This window comes from Rhodnius prolixus, unplaced genomic scaffold (assembly GCF_049639745.1).
Source record: "Rhodnius prolixus isolate KJV_2025 unplaced genomic scaffold, Rpr scaffold_7, whole genome shotgun sequence".
In the NCBI taxonomy this organism is placed as follows: Eukaryota; Metazoa; Arthropoda; class Insecta; order Hemiptera; family Reduviidae; genus Rhodnius; species Rhodnius prolixus.
In genome coordinates this window covers 21,184,985-21,206,740 of record NW_027411582.1, presented here as the reverse complement: position 1 = coordinate 21,206,740, position 21,756 = coordinate 21,184,985, and the positions used below count along the sequence as shown (strand labels likewise).

The following is a 21,756-nucleotide window of genomic DNA, read 5'->3' as shown; positions in this document are numbered from 1 at the left end:
TAATTAATTTTTTATTTATTTATAATTAAAATCCAACTTTGATTCCCTATTATTATTTTTTTTTAAAAAAAAACTTCCTGAAAATTATTCCTTTATTCCAAAAACCCAATGACAGGCGATCTACTGTTCCACGTATGGATCCACCTTACAACAAGAAACCAATAGTCAAAGGATTTGGAACTTCTGCACAGCAAACGCCTGAAGGAGCTGTAGCCATGTCAGATCCTAATAAACTACTTGGATTTGGTCATATAGCTGGACAAAGGTGGGTTAAAAAAAAAAAAAAAAACTATTTCCATTTAGACAACGTAAATTTTTACAAAAGATTTTTTTAATTGTTTTTGTTTTACTGTTTAAACTAAAAAAAAAAAGTAAAGGTTTTTGTGGTATATTTGTTGTTTATAAACAGAAGACAGTTTAGACCATAAGAATATTTTGCATAAGCCCTGAAATAATAATTATTCCTTCTTTCATCTTTGGTCATCATTCATTTCGTGGACTTATCAGCCGATTTTCCTGTAACGTTTCACTCTCTTACCTGTTAACTCTTTCCTTAAAAAACAATACTACATAATTTTTTGGCCTAAGCCAGCAACGATCAATGTAATTTTAAAGGAATAAAAGATCTCTTATCTTCTATCTTTTCCCATTTTCTGCGTCAAGTACGTAGTGTTGAATTTTCGCCGGTTTTTCATTCTGCCAGTGAAATTCTTATCCAAATAGGTAATATAAATCTTTGATAATCAACAGTAAAACAAATCCTGCTGATTTTAGCTAATTCGAAAGCTTATTTCATGAAACATTTGCATAATGCAAAAGATGAGTAAAAACAAGTAATTGCCTATTTTTTGAGGCGGGCTTTACGTCCAACTACCAATTAGGTGTCGGTGGACGGAGGCGACTAGCAAACATACTTTACTGTAAATTTCTTTTAATAACCATTAAATAAACTCCAAGGCCTAGACTGGGAATCGAACCCATTACCACAATACATATTAGCTTTACAGGTCTCGCCACTAACCGCTCGGCTACCGTGGCGCCTGCAAAGGATGATTTAGTAAAAATGAACGAATTAATAAAGTAGAATCTGTATTGTAAGCATTCGGTGGGAATGAAAATGTTTAATTGGGTTCATTTTGGGGGGGAAAAAAAATCTTTGTAAATTAATTCACGGAGATTGAAATCCAGAAGTAAATGAAACCGACAGATCTTTATTTGGAATAACAATAATCAAATCTTGAATTTATATTTGTATAATTAATATTCACAACACTAATTATAGTGAGCATATATGGAGTTTAAGGGGACCTAGTTATAATTGATTAAATTATTTCGATCTCAGGAGGGGATTTATCAGGTTTAACAGACGTTTTATCGGTTAATTCAACAATCCCAATTAATGTTTCAATCTAAAATATATTTCATGTACAAAAAGACTTCTGTTTGTATTCTTTCTACCAATCAATTCATATATAATATAAATTTCTTCCCGTTGCCATGATAATTTTCATTTACTGCTTGCAATATTTTATAAAGATTTTCATTTTCCTTTTTTTCGCTTTGGAAATTCTTAGTGACAGGTATAGATGGTATAAATTAGAAGGTAATATAACCTAATTTTCTAAGTTCTTTAAGGATGAATACGGTTATAAATCGCTATAAAAGATTACACTTCTCGTTTACATGAATGTGAGCTGATTTTATTTACTTTAGGTGCAATTACAATCCTGATCTTAGACTGTATCTTTAAGCGGCCAATTGATTTATTGGTCTGAATAACCAGGAAAAAATGCAGACTAATTTTTCTCTTTCATGAAGGAGGTGCCTTGGTGGATCAGGCTAATGGTGTGTTATATCCATTCGACCTTGTAATCTTTTATCCAAAATTTTGCTAGACTTGTTTTGACCCAAAAATTTGCCATAGTTAGAAAAAGAAAAAAAGCAAAACACGAGGTGTGGCTATTGAATAAATAACGAGACTATTGCTGTAAAACATTTTATTTTAAATTTATACATATTTAGTTATTATCACCTTCAATATACACCCCTCCCCTATCCCTACAACGTCCCATGCGAATTTACCATTGTTCGAAACAGTGCTGGAAGTCTTTTTTCTGTCAGCTCCTGCGTGAAGCGTGCCGCTTTTTCTTTCACAGCTTCAACGGACTGAAATCGTGTCCCTATTAATGCAGATTTGACTTTGGGAAACAGATAAAAGTCATATGGGGCCAGGTCAGGTGAATAAGGCGGTGGCCCTAAAACTGGGATGTTGTACTTGGCTAGAAACATCTTGACAGACAATGCAGTGTGAGCTGGCGCGTTGTCTTGATGGAGTACCCCGTGACTTGTTCTTCCACAAATCGGGTCGTTTTTTCCTTTCTCTTTCACGGAGTTGGGCAAGCACCTCACGACAGTAATGTCGATTAATTATAATCGATATTTTCATCCGTTTTGGACGTGGAAGGGTGACCCGGGCGGTCATCATCTCTGACGTCTTCTCGGGCATCTTGTAAACGCTTGAACCACTCAAAAACTCGCGCACGTGATTAACATTCATCGCCATAAACTTCTTTTAATAAAAGATAAGTTTCAGTAGCCGTTTTTACCAAGTTTCATGTGAAATTTCACGACAATTCGTTGCTCTACTAGTTACATGTGTAGTATCATGTTTTCGTCAAAACGAAACTAACACCTCTTACACAAACCACAGTTCCGGTCAGACAGATTTCTCTACAAACACGTGAGACGCTGCCATCGAAAGAGAAGGTTTTACGCTGCACAGCTGTCGGTCGTTAAGATTTGGCGCATGGATAGTTCTGTAGCAGCATCAGTCACACCTCGTATAATATACTTATATCCTAATCTCAAACCAACCAACTACGAATATGTTTTATAAAAACTGCAATTGTATATCCCAAGTACAATTTGAAAGTATTTAACACCAGATTGATTCCATTTGGCAACAGTTAAAATTAACATCTTTTGCCACTACAATCTTAACTCTTCAAATCAGTTTAACTCATCTTTAAAAAAAAATCACCGACTATTTACTGCCATTTACTACTTTCTCCATCAAATAGCAGATCCTTTAGAGTTAGCGTCAATACTGTCACTGACTTCCCCATGCCTGGAAAAATAAAAATTAAACTACTTTTAGAATAAAATATTAGTACAAATTTTGAAAAAGGTAAGTTTTCTTTTTATTTTCAACAAGAACAAAATCTTCACTTCAATTATCGCTTCAACACGAAAATTTAGTGAAAACCCACATTTATGAATTTAAGCACATTAAATATTTAGCTTTTTATATTATTTTCTTAGGCACCTTGCTGGTCAATGGCATTTAGATTTTTTTTTTTTTTTGTTAAACGAAATAAAATAGACGTTTGTTTTGTTTACCAAAGTTTATTTTGATACTATTTATTGTCTTTCAGATTAATAGTTATATAAATTTAGAACTAAAAATTCAGTTAGATTAGATTAATCTGGTTAGATTATAGAATACTTTTTTTTTGTATATATTTAATTTACAATTTATGAGTATTTTATTTTTCTAACCATTCAATTTTTTTTTTTTTTTTTTTAATTTAGCAACAACTAGATACCCTGAATTTGTAGCAACTTAGTTCGTTTGTAATGGACAGAAATTACGAATTCAATTTTATTATAAACTTTGTAAATATAGCTAAGGAGCTTTTGGATAAGCAAACCTATATTTTAATCCCGTCTTCGAAAATATTTAGTAACCTATTCTCACATTTTCTTGACTGAAATAAAACTCAAAAAAGTATTGGTAATGGCTGAAGGTTGAGACCAAGATAACGCCTTCCGATATAACTTGACAAAACAAAATTTTTTCTCTCCTTGTTTAGTAGAGGTAACTGTTGAGCAGGTTGGTAAAAAAAAGTTTATGGATCAATGAAACGTTCATTTTGTATGATAAATTTATTAGTAAAGGGATTTATCCTTGTGAACTAACAAACGAAAATTAATTGTTTTTATTAAATAAGAAAAATTTCAAAGGGGGCTACAAAGATTCAAAAAACAATTATTACAAAGTTCCACAAATACCCATGGATCACATGTTATATGGATTCACGTTCTCGTTGTTTCCATAAAAGATCTAATTGCTTAAGATTTTATGGTTTGAAAATACTAAAAAGAAATGAAACATTAAATACCTAGTTTGAAGCGAATTTCAGTCAAAAATTAATTCAAAAAGAAACGTAAGAATTTTTTCTTGATCTAAAGGTTTCCAAATAGTAATCAACTAAAACTCAGAGGATAAATATTATGCTTTAAAAAGCAATTATAAAAAGTTAGTCCTTTCAGCATTAGCAAGATTTCATTAAGAAAGCTATTTATTTTATTTCTTCTGCAAATAGAACCAATTTTTGGCTAAGTAATTTAACAGCTTAATTTATTTCAAGATTTAATTAATTAATTTTTGTGTATATTTTACTTATGTTACAGTGTACGCGATTCACAAAGAGTATTGTTCAGACCAAATCACATGGTACCTGGAGGCCCTGCCAGTAGATTTCAGTCAGTGGCACAGTGATTTCTTTTATTTATTTATATTTTATTCCGCTCATAAATTAATATCACTTTTTTATGTATTTGTTGCATTTAATCCCATTTTTATATTTTATTTGTTAAAAAAAAAGAAAAATCTCGCAACAATTACAAAATTGATACAAGAAAATAATTTCATTTGTTAGAAGGTGGCATTGTTAATTTGAATTTTTAATTTTATTTTTATGATGTCCTAATTTCTATTGGATGATTTTTATTTTTTATGTAAAATAGTGATAAAGAGCTCTGTGAAGCAGTGTGTGTGTGTTTATATTTGTAAACAATATGTTTATGTTGGTTTTTAATTTTGCTTCAATTCTTTGGCCAAAGCAGTTATTTGCATGATATGTTGCATGCGGAATATTTTTATTCATCAGAGATCAATGTATGTTTTAATTTATTTTATTAATTAATTTATTTATTTTTAAATACAATTTCCATAAGTAACTTATTGTTATTCAGGGAGCACAAACTTCAGCAGATGAAAAGAATGGGCGTAGGATCCGGCAGTGAAGATGATCCTGGTCATTCTGGTGGGTGTGCAGATGTATTTCTATTTATTTATTATTGTATTATAAATTATTTAAGTCAATTTGAATAAATGGAAAACAATTAGTAGGCTCCACGGTAGCCGAGACCTGCAAAGCTAATATGCATTGTGGTACTGGGTTCGATTCCCGGTCTTGGCCTTGGATTTTATTTAATGTTTAAATGAGAAATAGTAAAGTACGTTTGCTATTCGCCTCCGTCCACGACACCTAGCAAATGGTAGATGGACGTTAAGCCCCGCCTGAAAAAATAGGCGATTACTTTACTTTCATAATTAGTAAAATAAAACAACTTTAGCCAATTATAATAAAAGTAATTAGTTAAAGTAAAATAAAACTTTTCTTAATTACAGCTTAGGCAGTATCATCTCATAAAAGAACAATTAATTTAGTGGGCAATTAAAAGCTCTCCCAAAAGCTTAACAGCTCAGTTCTCACATCAAAGCAGTCATTAGGTCATTCGGCGCCTTACTTATCCACCAATCCTATTTGAATACCCTTTATATCCCAAATTGCTAACATATTTCTGTTTATTTCTCCGTAGCAGAGAAAATATTTAAGTACAGAGAGTCTTTGGTAAACTACCTTCTTAGAAAAAAAAAAAAACACTCCTACCATTTGAGCCTAGATGAGGAACTACTAAGGGTGCGTTCCACTAAGCGCTCACAACGATCACGCTCACGACCGCGGTTTTGCCCGTTCCACTTGCTTGCCAGCGTTACAATCGAAAACTCAAGTGGAATGGACTATGGGGCGTTTTAACCGTTCATGTAAACATTACAAATGGCGACCTCGAAAATAAGTCAGAAGCTTGAAGAGGTTGTTTTTTTAATTTTAACCCCGTTTATATGCAGTTATAATAAACTTTATTAATTATTGGTAAAGTTGACTTATATTACAAATATATATATATATATATATATATATATATATATATATATATATTATATATATATATAATTCAATTTTTATATTACATTTTCGATGGAGTATTTATAAAATTTACGTTTAAATAAAATTAAAATGTCTTTTGTGGCAACAATTGGTATTTATTAATGCAACGTAATAATGCTTTATAAAGTTCTTCATCTAGTTCCGGTGAAGAGAGGAATGTAATTTTATACAAAATCGCAATGATTAAAAGCAAAAACTCAGGCCACGTATTATTAACTATCAAAGTGTAATTGATCGTTATTCAGTGATTTAGTATGTAAAGGGATAAGTCATTTTTCATTTTATTATTATTTTTAGACTTTCGAGAACACATTCAATTATTTACATGAGATAATACTTTCATTTACCTGATATAATTTTTTCGTTTTAAAACTTGCGCCAACCTTCTGAACGCCCACTTCGACCCGGCTCTTAAGATGGGGCGTTGTGAGCTTCGCGTGAGCGAAAATAATGACGTCATTAGTGACGTTTTCGCCACGACCACTATGACCGCGGTCGTCATGTGGAACGGCTGAAGATACATTTTGATCGTTGTGAGCGCTTAATGGAACGCACCCTTAGATGAAAGTGCAGCAAAGTGAATATGATTCTGGTTTCACTTTTTGTACTTATCTTCAATTCGTTTTTCAGTAGCGCTAGGAGTAGGAAAATTGAGAAGTCAAGTTTTTTCTTTTTTTGATCAATATACTGATATTAGCAAGATCCTAATCTTTAGAAAAATGGTTGTATAACCCCTTATATTCAATCAGTTTAAGTACGTCATTCTTTCCTATTCTATATTTGCATATTTTTTTAAACCTGCAACTGAATTGTTGGAACTGAAAACCAAATATGATCTTTAAAATGAGTTGTTGTCTTTTGAATCTAGCTTGTGGGTTCCATTTATTTATATTTATGTCTACTGTCTAAGTAGATAACCTGGTAGCGTATTAAGTTCCAGATAGGGATGGGATTGTTAAGTAAGAGAACATTTGGGTAGTTTTGACGCCTGAGCGTAAAAGTTATGTGGACACTTTTGTTTTCATTAATTTTTATACGTGAATGGGTAGCTACAGCTTTCTATTAGATTGAAGAGCTCTAGAAGGAAATTGGGAGGTTTCGGATTGTTGTTAATGGGTAGAGAGGATGGCGTTGTCGTCAGCATGGATGGTGATTAAGGTGTATGGATGGGTAGGAATATTAGCAGGATGGGACCAAGAATGCTGCCTTGTGAAACTCCAGCGGAGATAGGTTTAACTGGAGAACATTTGAAGCCCACTCTTACTTTCAAATGTCGTAAGTTAAATAGGATCGTAGAATACAAAAATAAGTGTTAAGTAGATTAGATTAGATTAGACTAGGGCGGCCTCAAGGCCTACGCCACTGCGACCCACCCCTTTGGATCTATTGTGGCTCCCCTCACTTTCAAACTAAAACTCACCCTCCAGACCTGTCCTTTTAATCAGACTCTTAATGATGGAGAGTGACTCTTGAGTAAAGCTCACAGGCCTTGGTTTTTCCTCCCCGAGAAGTAACATCCTTAGCCACACGAGCCCCTCACATTGACACAACACATGCAGTGTCGTTTCCTCCTCTTCCTGACAGAAACTACAGTGGTGTTAGGTAGAAATTTTGTTAAGTTTATAGAGGAGACCTAAGTGCCATACCATTATCAAAGGCCTGGGCAATGTCCAGAAAGACTTCCGAACTTTTTATTCTCTATAGCAGAGGAGATGACATCGAAGAATAAGTGAGTGCTTAAATTGATTGTCTTAAATGTTCTTGACATGCAATCCGTTGAAGAATTAGTCCAATTGGACTAATATAACCTAATATTAGGTAATTAGGGTATCAACAACCATCGACGCCATAATCGTCGTTTTGAATAAACAGAGAGGTTATGAAAAGGAAATGTCATTGTTTAAGGGTTAGAGCCTTAGATTGGAGAGTGGTGTAAAATCTGTTTTAAATGGATATGGCAAGTGTGGAGATGAAGGAAATGTTGAAATCAGTGTATATTGTAAGGTTAATTATATCAGTAGAGCTACAGTTCTGATCTAGCTGCTTTTGACTACTTACCTTTTACATTTTTAAGGCAATAATAACAAAGAATAATTGAATTCACTGCACATTCTGGGATGATATTGCCTTTGTTGATTTTACAAAAAAATACTCTCTTCATCAGAGATGAATAGTAAAATTTTAAGTTGTGTACTTTATCTTGAGTAAATATGCCTCTCTTAAGTTTTTATTTAGAGAATTTATGATAAATTCAAATATATGATCAAGACCCTATTTTATGTATTTATTTCTAGCCACACCTCTAAGAAAACTAACTTTATTAGTTAAATAAATAAATATATATTTAAAGTTTAAGTTTAAATACTTAAACTAACTAATGGGACTAACTTTGCTCTGTTTAAAGTAGAATTAATCCCAATAAATTGGACAAATTTGCTGTTTATTTCCAATTTGATTAGGAGAAGAGGAGACAGTATCGTTCATTGATCTGCCGCCTAATAATCTTTCCAAACTACCTGAAAAAGGTATTCTAAAAAAATCTTGTCCATATGGAGGCGGCGGTGGCTCAGATGATCCTTGTCATAAAGGAAGTAAATGGCTAGATGATACCCAAAGTGATGCTCAAGAAATGCTTAGCCAAAGTGATAATAATCTTACAGCTGAAATGATTTCTGGCGGACCTATACTAGAGGTATTATTCTTATTTAAATATATATTTTATTTGTTTTATAGAAAACGTTCCTATATCTGGGCAAAATGAATGCCATTTTTTTTTTACTAAACTTACTATTTTAAAATTAATCCTTCTAAATGGCCTTCTGCTCCTGTAATTTAGGATCGGGTAGCACTAGAGTCAATGTTTGCTCTTAAGGAAAAATGGAATTAGTATTCCCAACATTCTCAATCAATATAAATCCCTCAATGTTTTTAAAAAAATGTTTAAAACATGTTTTGGATTTTTAATGTTTTGTATAACTTTATATTACATTGAATACTAACAATTTGATTATAAAATTAGTAAAATTTAAATTTATAAACAATTTCTTTTTGTTCCTTAAAATTTGCCCATAATAATGCGGCCTACACACTATAAACTTGGTTGTCAATTTGTAATGTTGACGACCATGTTGATTTGCTGTTGATCAACATGGTTGAGAAATTCAAACTGGTCTTGATTTTTGGTGGGCGGAGCCTGAGGTTGGCGACAATGTTGAGAAGTGTGTGGTGGGGTTGACAACAAGGTCAACAACATTAGTTCAGATTTCTAGTTGTGGAGGAAGGTACGATCCAGGAAGGTTGTGTTTGTTTGTTTATTTGTATTGTTTTTCGTATTTATGTCGAGTATGTCTTCTATACCAAATATGCCAATTTGGGTGCAGTTTTTTGATACTTTGAGAGAATTACCGGAACTGTGGAAAATTAAGTCAGAAATTTATAAAGATCGCCCAAAAAAAAATTGCATGGGAAAACTGTTGGAATTTTATCTGGAAATTGAGCCAAACGCAAACGTGGATAGTCTTAAGAAAATATTAACAAATATACGTACGTGTTATCTAAGGGAGTTGAAAAAAGTTCAGCAGGGTGCCAAACTTGTGGTACTTTACAGCCCTAGATACCTCAAGTATTCAGTCATTTTTTGATGTTCTCAACACAACATCAAATAAAAGAATGATGTTGAAGAAAAACAGTAGTCAAGTGTGTGGGCAACAACCTCAGCATTGTTGACAACAACGTTGACGATCAAGTCGATAGTGTGTGGGCCGCTTAAGTTTAAATTAGTTTAATTTACTAAAATCTTCGAATATATTAGTGAATAACTATTATAATTGAGTCGTAGTATGCCGGTGGTTCATTTCAGGTTGAAAGAAATTTAAAAACATTAAATGGTTATCATGAAGACATATTAGAAGCTCTGAGATCGGCTGCTTCACGTCATCATAGTGGAGGTCCATCTTCTGTTACCGCTTCCAGTGATGATCTCCTTAGAAGATCTTTAGCTGCAGCCGCCGCTCTTGAAGCTGGATATGTTAGAGGGTCTTCGCAGGATAAACTTTGTACCGATGCCAGTAAATATACAGTTTTTTCCGTTGTATATCATGTGTTGTAATGAAAGAATCTATTGTCTTGGGATTGGACTTAAATGAAATGTCTATTTTTAGGTCATGGCTCGCAGACTCATGTAGTAATGGTTGAAAGCAGTTCCCCTACACCCTCAGGACATCATCACCATCGTAGATCTAACCATAGAGCTGAAAATCAAGGTAAATGTTCTTGGTTCTAGAACAATTGGTAACCAGCCTGGTAGCTGTTAAAATTCCATTTAGCTCCTTTTCCTATCTATAAAGAAACTACCCACTCAACTTAATAAATAAATATAAATAAACTTAACTCTTTAAGAATGAGCCAGATTCTGAACTTCTTTTATTTCAAATATAATTTGAATTTATTTATGTTTAAGAAGGTTATTTATTTTGTAAAAAGTTGTGGTAATTTCTAATTTGAACTTTAATGATCGTTTTAGGTACCATTGTAAGAGTATTAATAGTTTTTTATTGGAAAGATTCCGTGTTTTTTTATTCGTGTAGGGCCAACCAATTTTAAAGTAGGTGATTAATCTATTGCATTCATTTTTTTTTAGAAATATGTGAGCACTTAATTTAGAAAATAGAACAATTTGGTGGGCATTTCCTCCTCTAAAGACTTATTAAAGAAATTTAAATTCTGGTTGTGCGAATTGCAAACAGACAATTTGAAATAAGATTTTTTCCTTTTGGAAAATAATTCATTGCAAAAATGTTTTGCAGGAAAACATCTTTATAAAAACAATTGTTTGAAGTTGCTTTTGAATTTTTAATTATATAAGAGAAATAACTAAAGTTCTTGCAGTAAGTAACTAATTTATTTTGTGCTTTATCGAACTTTAATAGAAAATGGAGCCAGAAGAGTCTGGTAAGAAGTGCAAAGTAAAGGAGTTTTTCTATTAAGGGCTTTTTCAAGGACACTATTTTTGTTCTGGAAGGGTTCATCAGAGAGTTAAAAAAAAAAAAACATGCCCTTTATAATCATTATCAATACTGTAAAGCAATGTCTCCTTTTTGCAATTGGAGTCAACTAATGTGCAGGACCACTGCATATCTTTATGCGTTTTTTTTTTTTTTTTTTTTTTTTTTTTTGGCGCATCGACTGCTAAGGTCATTAGCGCCCCTAATCGTTTTTAGCTTCTCTTTACTTTTATCCACTCGAGCTGGGTCGGCACGCGTCACCTTCGGGCTTCCACATACTGCACCTTGCATAGCAAGGTAGGCTCGGTATGTTGGAGTATATATCCCACCCATCCCCTCTTGTCCATCGATCCAGTCGACGAGGGGGAGAGTGGGATATATTCGTGCCTTCCCTTATCTACACAAACTAAAGATATTAAAGCAAGACCAAAAGTGTTTTATTAACAAATGTAACTAATTACTAGACCTAATCTACCATTAGAAGGCTATTTTCCCTAGAACTATAATAATGTGCAGTACAAATTTTCCTGCACATTCTAAAATAAACTTAGTCTAAAAATTAACCTAGAGGGGTTGAAATACTTTTATAAAATTTCTTTCAACCCCGGACTGTGATCTATCCTAAACATTCATACAACTTTCTTGCTAATAAATACTTTTACTCAAATAAATACATTCACGTCAATAAATACATTCACGCTAATAAACACAATCGCACCACAAGGGGAAAGTACTCGATATTCCTTTCCCCTTTAAAAGAACTAAACTATAAACTAACCTAAATACTAACCTAAATTTTACAATATAAATTAATATGTTTTAAATATATAAATAGCCTCCTTATGTAAAGAGAACCCTCTTCAAGAATCGCGCGCTTGTCATGTGGCAGGCCTGCTCTTTCTCTTTGGCTACGCAGTGCCTGACACCCTTCCAACACGTGCGACACTGTCAGCCTTTCTCGGCATCGGGGGCACCTCGGCCTTTTTTGCATGTTAACATTTTCATTTTATAAGAGGTTCTTCTTCTTGATGTTGCTTCTCATAAAAATGGCTACTTTACATTGTTTTATACTAGTAACTATCACTTTTTTTCTTTAAACGAAATGAAATAAATAGAAACATCAAATTGCTTTCAATATCACCTCGTTTCTAAAATGAACGAAATACTCAACTTAATTTGGCGTTCATTCATATATTATTTTTAACATAAAATAGAATAAAAAAGTACAAAATCAAATGATTTGGGGTGCGTTCCACTTGGCGATCACCACGACCACGACCGCGATTTTGGCCGTTCCACTTGCTTGTGGGCGTTGCGATCGAAAACCCAAGTGGAACGGACTGTGGGCGTTTTAACCGTTCATGTAAACATTACATATGGCGGCTTCGAAAATCAGTTAGAAGCTTGAAGAGGTTATTTATTAATTTAAACCCCATTTATAAGCAGTTATAATAAACTTTATTAATTATTGGTAAAGTTGACTTATATTAAAAGAATATATATAATTCAATTTTTTATATTGCATTTTGGAGTATTTATAAAATTTACGTTTAAATAAAATTAAAGTGTCTTTTGTGGCAACAGTTGGATATTTATTAATAATGCTTTAGAAAGTTCTTTATCTAGTTCCGATGAAGAGTGGAATGCAATTTTACAAAATCGCAATGATAAAAAGCGAAAACTTAGGCCACGTATTATTAGCTATCAGAGTAATTGATCTTTATTCAGATGAAGAATTTAAAAGTTATTTCAGGTAAATGATTTTGTGTTATTCAGTGATTTAGTATGTAAAGGGATAAGTAATTATTTATTTATTTATTTTTTGTAGACTTTCGAGAAACACATTCTATTATTTACATGAAATAATACTTTCATTTACATGAGATAATTTTTTCGGTCGCCATATTTTGTTTTAAAAATTGCGCCAACTCTGAACGCCCACTTCGACCCAGCTTTTAAGGTGGGGCTGTGTGGTCGTTGTGTGGGCGAAAATAATGACGTCATTAGTGACGTTTTCGCCACGACAACAACGACCGCGTTCGCCAAGTGGAACGCCTGAAAGTATGTTTTGGTCGTTGTGGTCGCCAAGTGGAACGCACCCTAGATAATGAAAGAGTTCATTTCCTGAATCGCTTGTAGTCAAGTTTTACATTTAAAAAAGAAAAATTATAAATCCACCTGTTTTGTTTTAATGCTTGACACCTTCAGTGACTTGTTCTCCAGATGAGGAGGAGGATGAAGACGTACCACCATGTGGTCCTATCAGGATTAGAAACTTGGAAGATCTTATCAGGCAATTAGAGCATAAAACCACTAGGCATATGAGTCCATCAGGTTCAGAAGATATACGTATGTCGGAGACTGAAGCTGATAGACATTATAATCGCCTCGACTCACAGGGCGGGTAAGTTTAACTAATATTTTTATTGTTAAGTAACATATTTTTAAAATTTTTCAAAAACGTTTGGGTTATTTACATATTTGAGCATTTTTGTGACCAACTTCTTATTATATTTTGGAACGAGTGTTTTTTTTTTATTCTTACGAACTATGTACTTTCATAGTTTAGTGGGGATTGTAATGCTTAGCGCTCGGAGAGGATTGTATCTATCATTTCTGGACAAAGCTGTCGAATTTCTATGATATTAGGGAGGCCAATGGCCAAAAACCTCTCCAATAAAACATTTTTATCCTTTTCTAATTCCTAAGAACTTATCACAATTGACCCATCTTTATTCATGATTTGATTACTTTTGGATAATTTATTGAAACTGTTTTAAAACACTTCATAACCTGACAAATGCAATATACACAAAACATTTATTGAAAAAAAAAAGAAATCAAAAAATTTAAATAAACTGCTCCACAAAAAAAGTGGCGCACTTTAAAAAAGCGTTTATTTTTTGTTTTATCACATTTTGGGGAAAGATTATTAGTTTTAATTATTTTCATAAACTGTCAGGGAACAATTAATCGAATCAAGGCCCAAAGTTTCTTGTAAATAGAGAAGCAATTCCTCGTTTAATCCCCTTTGGTCTTTTTGTGTAAACAACAACATGAACTTTACCTCAACAGTAAATAAATTTATTGACCTCTACAGTTGCGTTTCGACTTTTCTCAAGCTGAAAGCATTATAAACTCTCAATTACAGCAGAGCAAGTGGCCTGTATTATTGCATTAGTTGAGGATGGACGGAGTCAGCGGTACGCAGCACGAACGTTAGGGTTGCCTGAGACCACAGTCCGTAGACCCATCCATCGTTACCGGGAGACAGGCCTCAGCACTCGCAGACAAGGTTCGGGTCGACCAAAAGCCACAGAAGCACTAGATGACCGATTTATTAGAATTCACTCTCTAAGAAATCGTACATCAACTGCTTCAAAAACAGCTCAAACACTGCTTACTGTTCGTGGAGTTTCAGTCAGTGCCGAAACCGTACGAAGAAGGCTCGCTGAAATGAATTTACGCTCTAGGAAGCAAGCCACAGGACCATTGCTCACCGTATACCATCAGAGAGCCCGTCTAGAGTTCGCTAGGGAACACCGCAACTGGTCTGAGAACGATTGGAGAAACGTTCTCTCTTCAGACGAGTCCCGTTTTGCTCTCTATGCACCTGATGGGAGGCGACGAGTTTACCGAAGGCCTGGGAAGCGCTACGCTCCGTGCAATATTTCTGGTAGACTACCATTCTGAGGTGGTTCAGTGCTGGTGTGGGCTGGGATTTCTACGGAGGCTAAGACTGAGCTCCACGTGTACAACAGGGCAATCTTGAATGCAGATTTGTATGTGAGGGAAATTTTGAAGCAATATGTGATACCCTAAGCACCATTTATTGGGGAAAATTTTATTTTTATACACGATAATGCCCGATCACACACTGCCGCCTATGTGGTTCAATATCTACAGAATACTAGCATTCGTGTTTTGAGGTGGCCAGCACGCAGCCCGGATTTAAATCCAATTGAACATCTTTGGGATGAGCTGGGTAGGCGATTAAGATGGAGAAATAATCCTCCCAGGAGCTTAGAAGAGTTGCGAGGTGCTCTGGTGGAGATATGGCAGGAATTAACACAAGATTTCGTGAGAAATTTAATAAGGAGTATGCCGAGGAGATCGGATGCAGTAATGCGAGCAATACACGTTACTAAAATTCTTTTTCTCTTTTTTTAATCGGAAAAATACATTTTTTTCTAAACTCATTTTTTGCCGAGAAGTACTTTTTTGTTAAATTAAAGGTTTTCATTTCTTTTAGATCATTTTTTATTTAAATTTAGCCCTCCCGTAACTTTATACTTCTTATATTTGCTAACTAAAATAAAATATAGAATAAAAAAGTTACAGAGAAAAAAAAATAACGCATTTTTAAAGTGCGCCACTTTTATTGTGGATCAGTGTAGTTGAGAAAATGTGTTATTATGAATGTTTTTTTTTGTTTCTGTTAATGTCAATATCCCTTCCAATAACTTTGTAATTCTTGACAATTTTCATATTATAAAACAAAATTGGGTCCTGTTTCAGGATCTGTAATGTCAACTTGTGATCCAACGCACTAGTAAATACACAATTTAAAGACTCGAGGTAAAATTTATTGTTTCCTTTTTAATTTTTTTTCCATTTTTTAAATTTTTCTTTTAGAAAGTTTCAGATATATTTCTTCATTATCCACAATAACCGTCTATTTTTTTTGTTAACATTTAATTTCTTCGGCACATTTTTCATTTTCCTTTCTATTATTATTATTTTTTTTTTTTAATTATTAATCTGTTCATATTAAATTATTAGAATTCAAATAATACCGAGTAAAGTGTTTAAGATAGTAATATCTAAAGAAAATCAGACCACAAAATCAAAGGCATGCTTTTATTTTTAAGATTGCTTAAATTGTAGTACCTACCACTCCATTGCTTACCTTGTGTATATCTATTGATTTTTAATCTATTTTAAATTGCTTAAATTACCCTATTTTTTATTACATGCACAAATATTAGACATATTTTTATTAATCCTCTTTAATTATTTATTATACCTTGAGTTTTTGAATAGTTTATTTACAAGTGTAGTTAGATTTCAAGTTTGAATCTTTTGGGACACTTATTTATTTATTTTTTCGTTTTAATATAATAAGGGCAAATATATTCGCCTATCTATGTACTTAATTACTTCAATTTTGTTTTCTTCAGTGCCAGAGGTGTGTTTTGTTTTTTTTCACGAACTGTCAATGAAATGATAATTTTTGGGAGATTAAGTAAATATTCTGTGAAATATTTATGTTGGTTTTACTAAAATTTTTGTGTTCCAATTAGCACAACCTTTATCCATGCTTTGGGTTTTTTCTCATACATTTCAATTTTCATTCACGCTACAGTGCAAATGTTCTTTTTAAGTTATGCATCTTCAGTATTTTCTTTATTCTAGTGGAAATTTTTCAGTATTTTTGTCGAAGATTAATATGAAATGTAAAGTCATTATTTACCATGTTCAAAATTTATCGAGATCAGAAGGAATTGCCTAGCCCAAACGAACACAATTAATAAAAAATAAATCAATCACTCAATCAATCAAAATAAAAAATAAATTATTCAACATAGAGAACGATTATTATGTTAAGACAGAGAGATGTTGAAGTCCTAACATAGAGGTTCATTCAGGAGGAGTCAGTTATTATTAAATATTTATAATTTACGTAGGTTTGTGTAGGCATGGTTTATAGATAACATAGATCACATTTGGTAGTAAAAATGGCAAAGCTTTTTCTATAATTATCCGATTTACTATTCAGATAATCTATTATTTCTTCTGTTAATATCAAATTTTTTCAATTTTTGTATTTACAAAATGATCCTAACAAAATAAAAGAAATATTAAATGTTTATTCTTTTATCCTTAACAATTTAAACGATATTTCGTGCCATTTTGATCAATAGTTGATTCTGTATTCATCGTATGCTACTCTTCTCTCTACAGTTGATGAACAGTATCACACAGCAACGCGAAGTATTTTTATTAACTTGGGTCGTATTCTTCTTTCAGGTGTATTACAGCTTTCGATTAATTTTGAACATCGATTTAAGATTAAAGTTTTCGCTTTTTGGGAAGAAATAAAAACATAGGTGTCTATTAACTGTCTTTTAACCAATTTAACCCATTTCACATACATAAACTATCTATTATTATAGCTCTCAGTATAAAATAATCTTTAAATAATAAACCTAAAATTGCATTGCTCTTATCTTACTTTTATATATCTATAACAATATGTTTTATTATATTGTCAATACTATTGCTACTTGTCACACTCTAAAATCACTAATTTCATTAAACAACCAAGTATAAATAATTTATAATTGCAATTATTTCATTTGCACGAGAATCAAGCATGAACTTAGAATAAGCAAAGAATGTTACAAAAAAAAAAAATAATAATAATAATGACTATAGAGTAAGTTTAATTTTTTTCAAGATTAAATAATGCACTCACTGCAAGTTGAACTTCCTTAGATTTTATTTATCATCTTCTTTTCACAAAATTAAGGATTATATCTTTAATTTTGAAAGAATGGCAAAACGAGCTGTTAGTGAACATATATTCTCATATGTTCTCAACTCAATTAAGTTATTTCACATTGTGTGAAAATTTTATGGATTTCTCTCTGTACAAGTAGCCCAGTCAAGTTAGGTAAAAGAAGGGACAAACCTCGGAATTGAAAATAATAAGCTATAAACATGTACAAAGGTAATGAATTTCACAAAGTATCAAACTGTTTTACGTATCTCCTAATAAATATGTTTTCTAAACTGTATAACACCTAGAAATTATTGAATTATTATTTTTTCTAATGCTTGTGTATATTAAATTATTTTACCACATTGTAACGTTCTGTTCTAAAGTTTCTCAGATTTAATCACATGATCTAATCTAAACAATGATTTAAAACTTAAAAGTAATGAAATTAACCTCAATAAAGGGTAAATAAATTACCACAACGCTTAATTATTACATACATTTATTATAACATTTTATTAAGAAATATAATAACATACTTTTATTGATTTTAGTTATAAAGTTGGATAAAAAATAAAAAATTTACAATTTAAATTCTATATAATGTATTTTTAAATATATTAATTAAAACATAATTATTAAAAGTAAATTAATTACAGAAACTACAATAGTAATATATTAAAAAGAAAAGAAAATTTAAAAAATCCTCTTAAAAACAAAGTTTCTATCCGGGGAACATAATGCTGTAGGAGTTAAATGTAGAATCACTGTAAAGAGGCGTGGCAGAGATTATCAGCCAATCAGAAACAAGTACAGTGGCACTTAATACGTATTGGCTGATGTTTTCCTGTTATTGCCCCACCCATCACATACTGATTCTACTATAAGCTCTTATACCTTTATGTTTTGCTGATACAAAAATTGCATTTTACCATGTTTTTGGACGGGAAGTTTTGCCAATTATGTAATATTTCTATTTTTTACACATTATTGTTCCAAAATATTTATTTGGTCTTATAAATAAACATATTTGTTTTTAAGCTTTTGAGGTAATAAATTTTTCATAAATTTTCAAACTATTTTACGTATTTCCTAACAGATATGTTCTCTGAACATTACACCACCTATAAATTATTTAGTTATCATTGTAAAGTTCTGATCTAAAGTTTCTCAGATGTAATCACACGATTTAATCCAAATAAGAAACAATGATTTAAAACTTAAAAGTAATGAAAATGAACTCAATAAATTATCACGACGCTTCATTATTACATACATTTACTACAACTCTTTCTTACGAATTACTACAGCTCTCTTTTATTGATTTCATTCATAAAGTTAGGTAAAAAATTAAAAATTTACAATTTAAATCCTATATAATAATGCATTTCAGTTTTGTTCAGAAATGCATTGAATTCATTCCACAATTTGGCCAACATCCATGCGAGCATCTTATTGGATGCGTTAATTATTCAATGAATCTAATGATTGCGTAAAATCCATTATTTTTTCCATCTTTCAATTTTTTTTATATACATTTAATATCGAATCATTTCACTTATTTCTTTAAATATGTTTTACAGACGTGTGAGAAGTAGCGATTTTATGTACAGCCGTTACCGACATAGCAGTGGTCCAGGATCTAGTGGAGGGGGTTCCCAACGTGGAGCTTATCTAGCCGAAGAAGAAGGAATTTATGAAAGTGCTGACCAAGATCGGGGACCCCCTCCAGATACACCTGATAGCGAAAGGTAAGGGAATCCGTATATGAACCTAAAAAATTAATTTCTTATTTTTATCATTTTTCTCGTCAAACCCTTTTTCATTTGAATAAATTTCTGTAACTTGAGTCTCCCCTTCTCTGATCCTTAATTGTTAAAGTAATGAAGTGGTTTATTATTGAATAATAGATTAGAAAAATAAGTTTTGATGGATTTAATTTTGTTTGTTCAATGCAGTAATGTGATATTCCAATAAGGATTGGACAATAACAATCTTAAACAAATAATTGAGCGTTGTCGCTGAATTTATGAATAGATCATTTAGTTTTTAAAAATGAAGTTGGTTCAAAGAGTTCTTGTTTATTTTATTGATTAAAAATTCAATAATGATCGCTGAAACTTGTGTATATGTAAGTTAATTTAACACATACATCGGGCATCAAATTCTCCTGTTAAAAAAAATAACAATTCCACCAATCCCTCTAAAAACAATATCATAGATTGCTTAACCTACAAAATTTTAGGTTAAACCTATTAGATAAAGGAAAATAAATAAATAAAAGTTGAAAAATTCTAGATAGCAAGTTCTGACCAAGAGATTGTTGTACGTATTCAGTCACAAGGCTGGTAAACATTTTTATTCCTTCATTCGCCCACGTTAATAAGAACGAGTTTTGACATCATTTGATTAAGGGGGCAAAAAAAGTTAATTAAATATTTAAATCCGTTTTTTGAGACCATTTATTTCTTAATTAAACAAATTTGTCAATAGATTTTCTTTAAATTTAACCCGACTATTTAATATTAATCTACCTATAACTCGCAGCAATTCTAAAAATTTATACATCTCTTAAGGGTAGATCCATAAATGCTTACGAAATATCTCGTTAGAGCTAAAAAAGCGAGTTAAACGGCTTAATAGACTTTCAATTACACTCTTAAATATGTTTTATTTTTTAAGGATCATCACCAGTTTATTTATTTCTGTGTTCTGTTAGTAAAAGTCCATAATCTCGCATGGTAGTTTGTAGATTTTTCTCTTTCTATTTATGAATTCTTCAAGTCTGATATACTTCCAAAATAACTTGTTCATTTTTTCTTTCATTAAATACAATTTAAGTAATTCATTAAATATAAAGTGTGAAATTGTTTTTCTATGCTCAAACATTTTTCAATTAATATTTTTGAAAACTATTCTTGAAGAATTCATTTTATTTTTTCGTCTTTTAAATATGAAGTGTTTAGACAGATATAAACAACACTAAGTCTTTTCATTTGTTTGTTTTTTTTTATTAAAAACTTTCTACATTTTAATGTGTTTCTTATTTCTGTTTAGGTTCATTTTTAAAATACCGGCTGATTATTCTAACACTTCCATTAGAAAGACGATTGAGGCATGATTTGCATTGGTCAATTGATTTAATATTTTTAATAAATTAATTTTTCCAGCTGGGTTAGCGTTACATTATTTTCTTTTAGGTTATAAATTTAAGAATCAAAGCATAAATTAGCTGATTAAAATAGCTTTTTTTGAACTTATTTTACTATAATAAGTAATCATGTCATTCGAATTCTAGCCCTTACCATTTTGGCCGAAACCGTCACAAGTGAATTCCAGTTGATTCCTGCAACAGTCATTCATCTGGTTGCCCAGTATTCTTATTGCTATACTCAGTTCCCTTTTACTCCAGTGAATTGGAGTTAAGGGTAATTCCCATGTAGAGCAATCTGTGGAAACCCCTAGATCAATTGAGAGTTGCTAGAGCAGGTATTATTGCTACAATTTTGAAGTTTTAAGTCTATGAAAGGTAGCTCTACTCTAGCCTTTTCTATACTTCTTAATAATGACAAGGCAATTTTTTTGTCTGCCCATCTTCGTGACAATACGAGGGTCGTTTGAAAAGTCCGTGCAAAAATAAAAACTACTTAATTTTTTGGGGTAAACCTTTTTTATTTTTCAACATAGTCTCCTTTTAGGCTTATACACTTCGTCCAACGCTGCTTTAGTTTGTTGATCCCTTCCGAATAAAAAGGATTTGTCCAAGTCTGAAAAATAGCCATTCGTTTCTGCAATCACCTCCTCGTTTGAATAAAATCTTTTTCCCGCCAGCCATTTCTTCATATTGGGGAACAAATAGTAGTCCGAGGGAGCCAAGTCTGGAGAATAGGGGGGATGTGAAACGAGTTGGAACCCTATTTCCATTAATTTTGCGACCACAACTGCTGAGGTGTGAGCTGGTGCGTTGTCGTGATGGAAAAGGACTTTTTTGTGGGCCAATCGTGGGCGTTTTTCTTGCAGCTCGGTTTTCAAACGGTCCAATAACGATGAATAATAATGCACCTGTAATAGTTTTACTCTTTTCCAGATAGTCGATGAGGATTATTCCTTGCGAATCCCAAAAGACAGTCGCCATAATCTTTCCGGCCGAAGGAACGGTCTTCGCCTTTTTTGG

At 32.2% G+C, this 21,756-nt stretch overlaps 1 protein-coding gene across 20 annotated transcripts in view; it reads left to right on the top strand.

Moving 5' to 3' along the window:
- Positions 1-21,756, top strand: part of mmd (disintegrin and metalloproteinase domain-containing protein mind-meld) — a 374,487-nt gene that overhangs the window by 342,116 nt on the left and 10,615 nt on the right. For 5 of the 20 annotated variants that reach the window (XM_074114424.1, XM_074114428.1, XM_074114422.1 and 2 more), the window contains exons 20-27: positions 116-265; positions 4,474-4,545; positions 5,038-5,108; positions 8,537-8,769; positions 9,916-10,144; positions 10,238-10,339; positions 13,289-13,484; positions 19,166-19,333. In XM_074114424.1, the coding sequence (XP_073970525.1) occupies positions 116-265; positions 4,474-4,545; positions 5,038-5,108; positions 8,537-8,769; positions 9,916-10,144; positions 10,238-10,339; positions 13,289-13,484; positions 19,166-19,333 (1,221 nt within the window). Of the gene's footprint in view, positions 1-115; positions 266-4,473; positions 4,546-5,037; positions 5,109-8,536; positions 8,770-9,915; positions 10,145-10,237; positions 10,340-13,288; positions 13,485-15,598; positions 15,659-19,165; positions 19,334-20,639; positions 21,196-21,756 lie in introns of those variants that run through there. The other 15 variants (XM_074114430.1, XM_074114426.1, XM_074114440.1 and 12 more) reach the window with 12 other exon arrangements.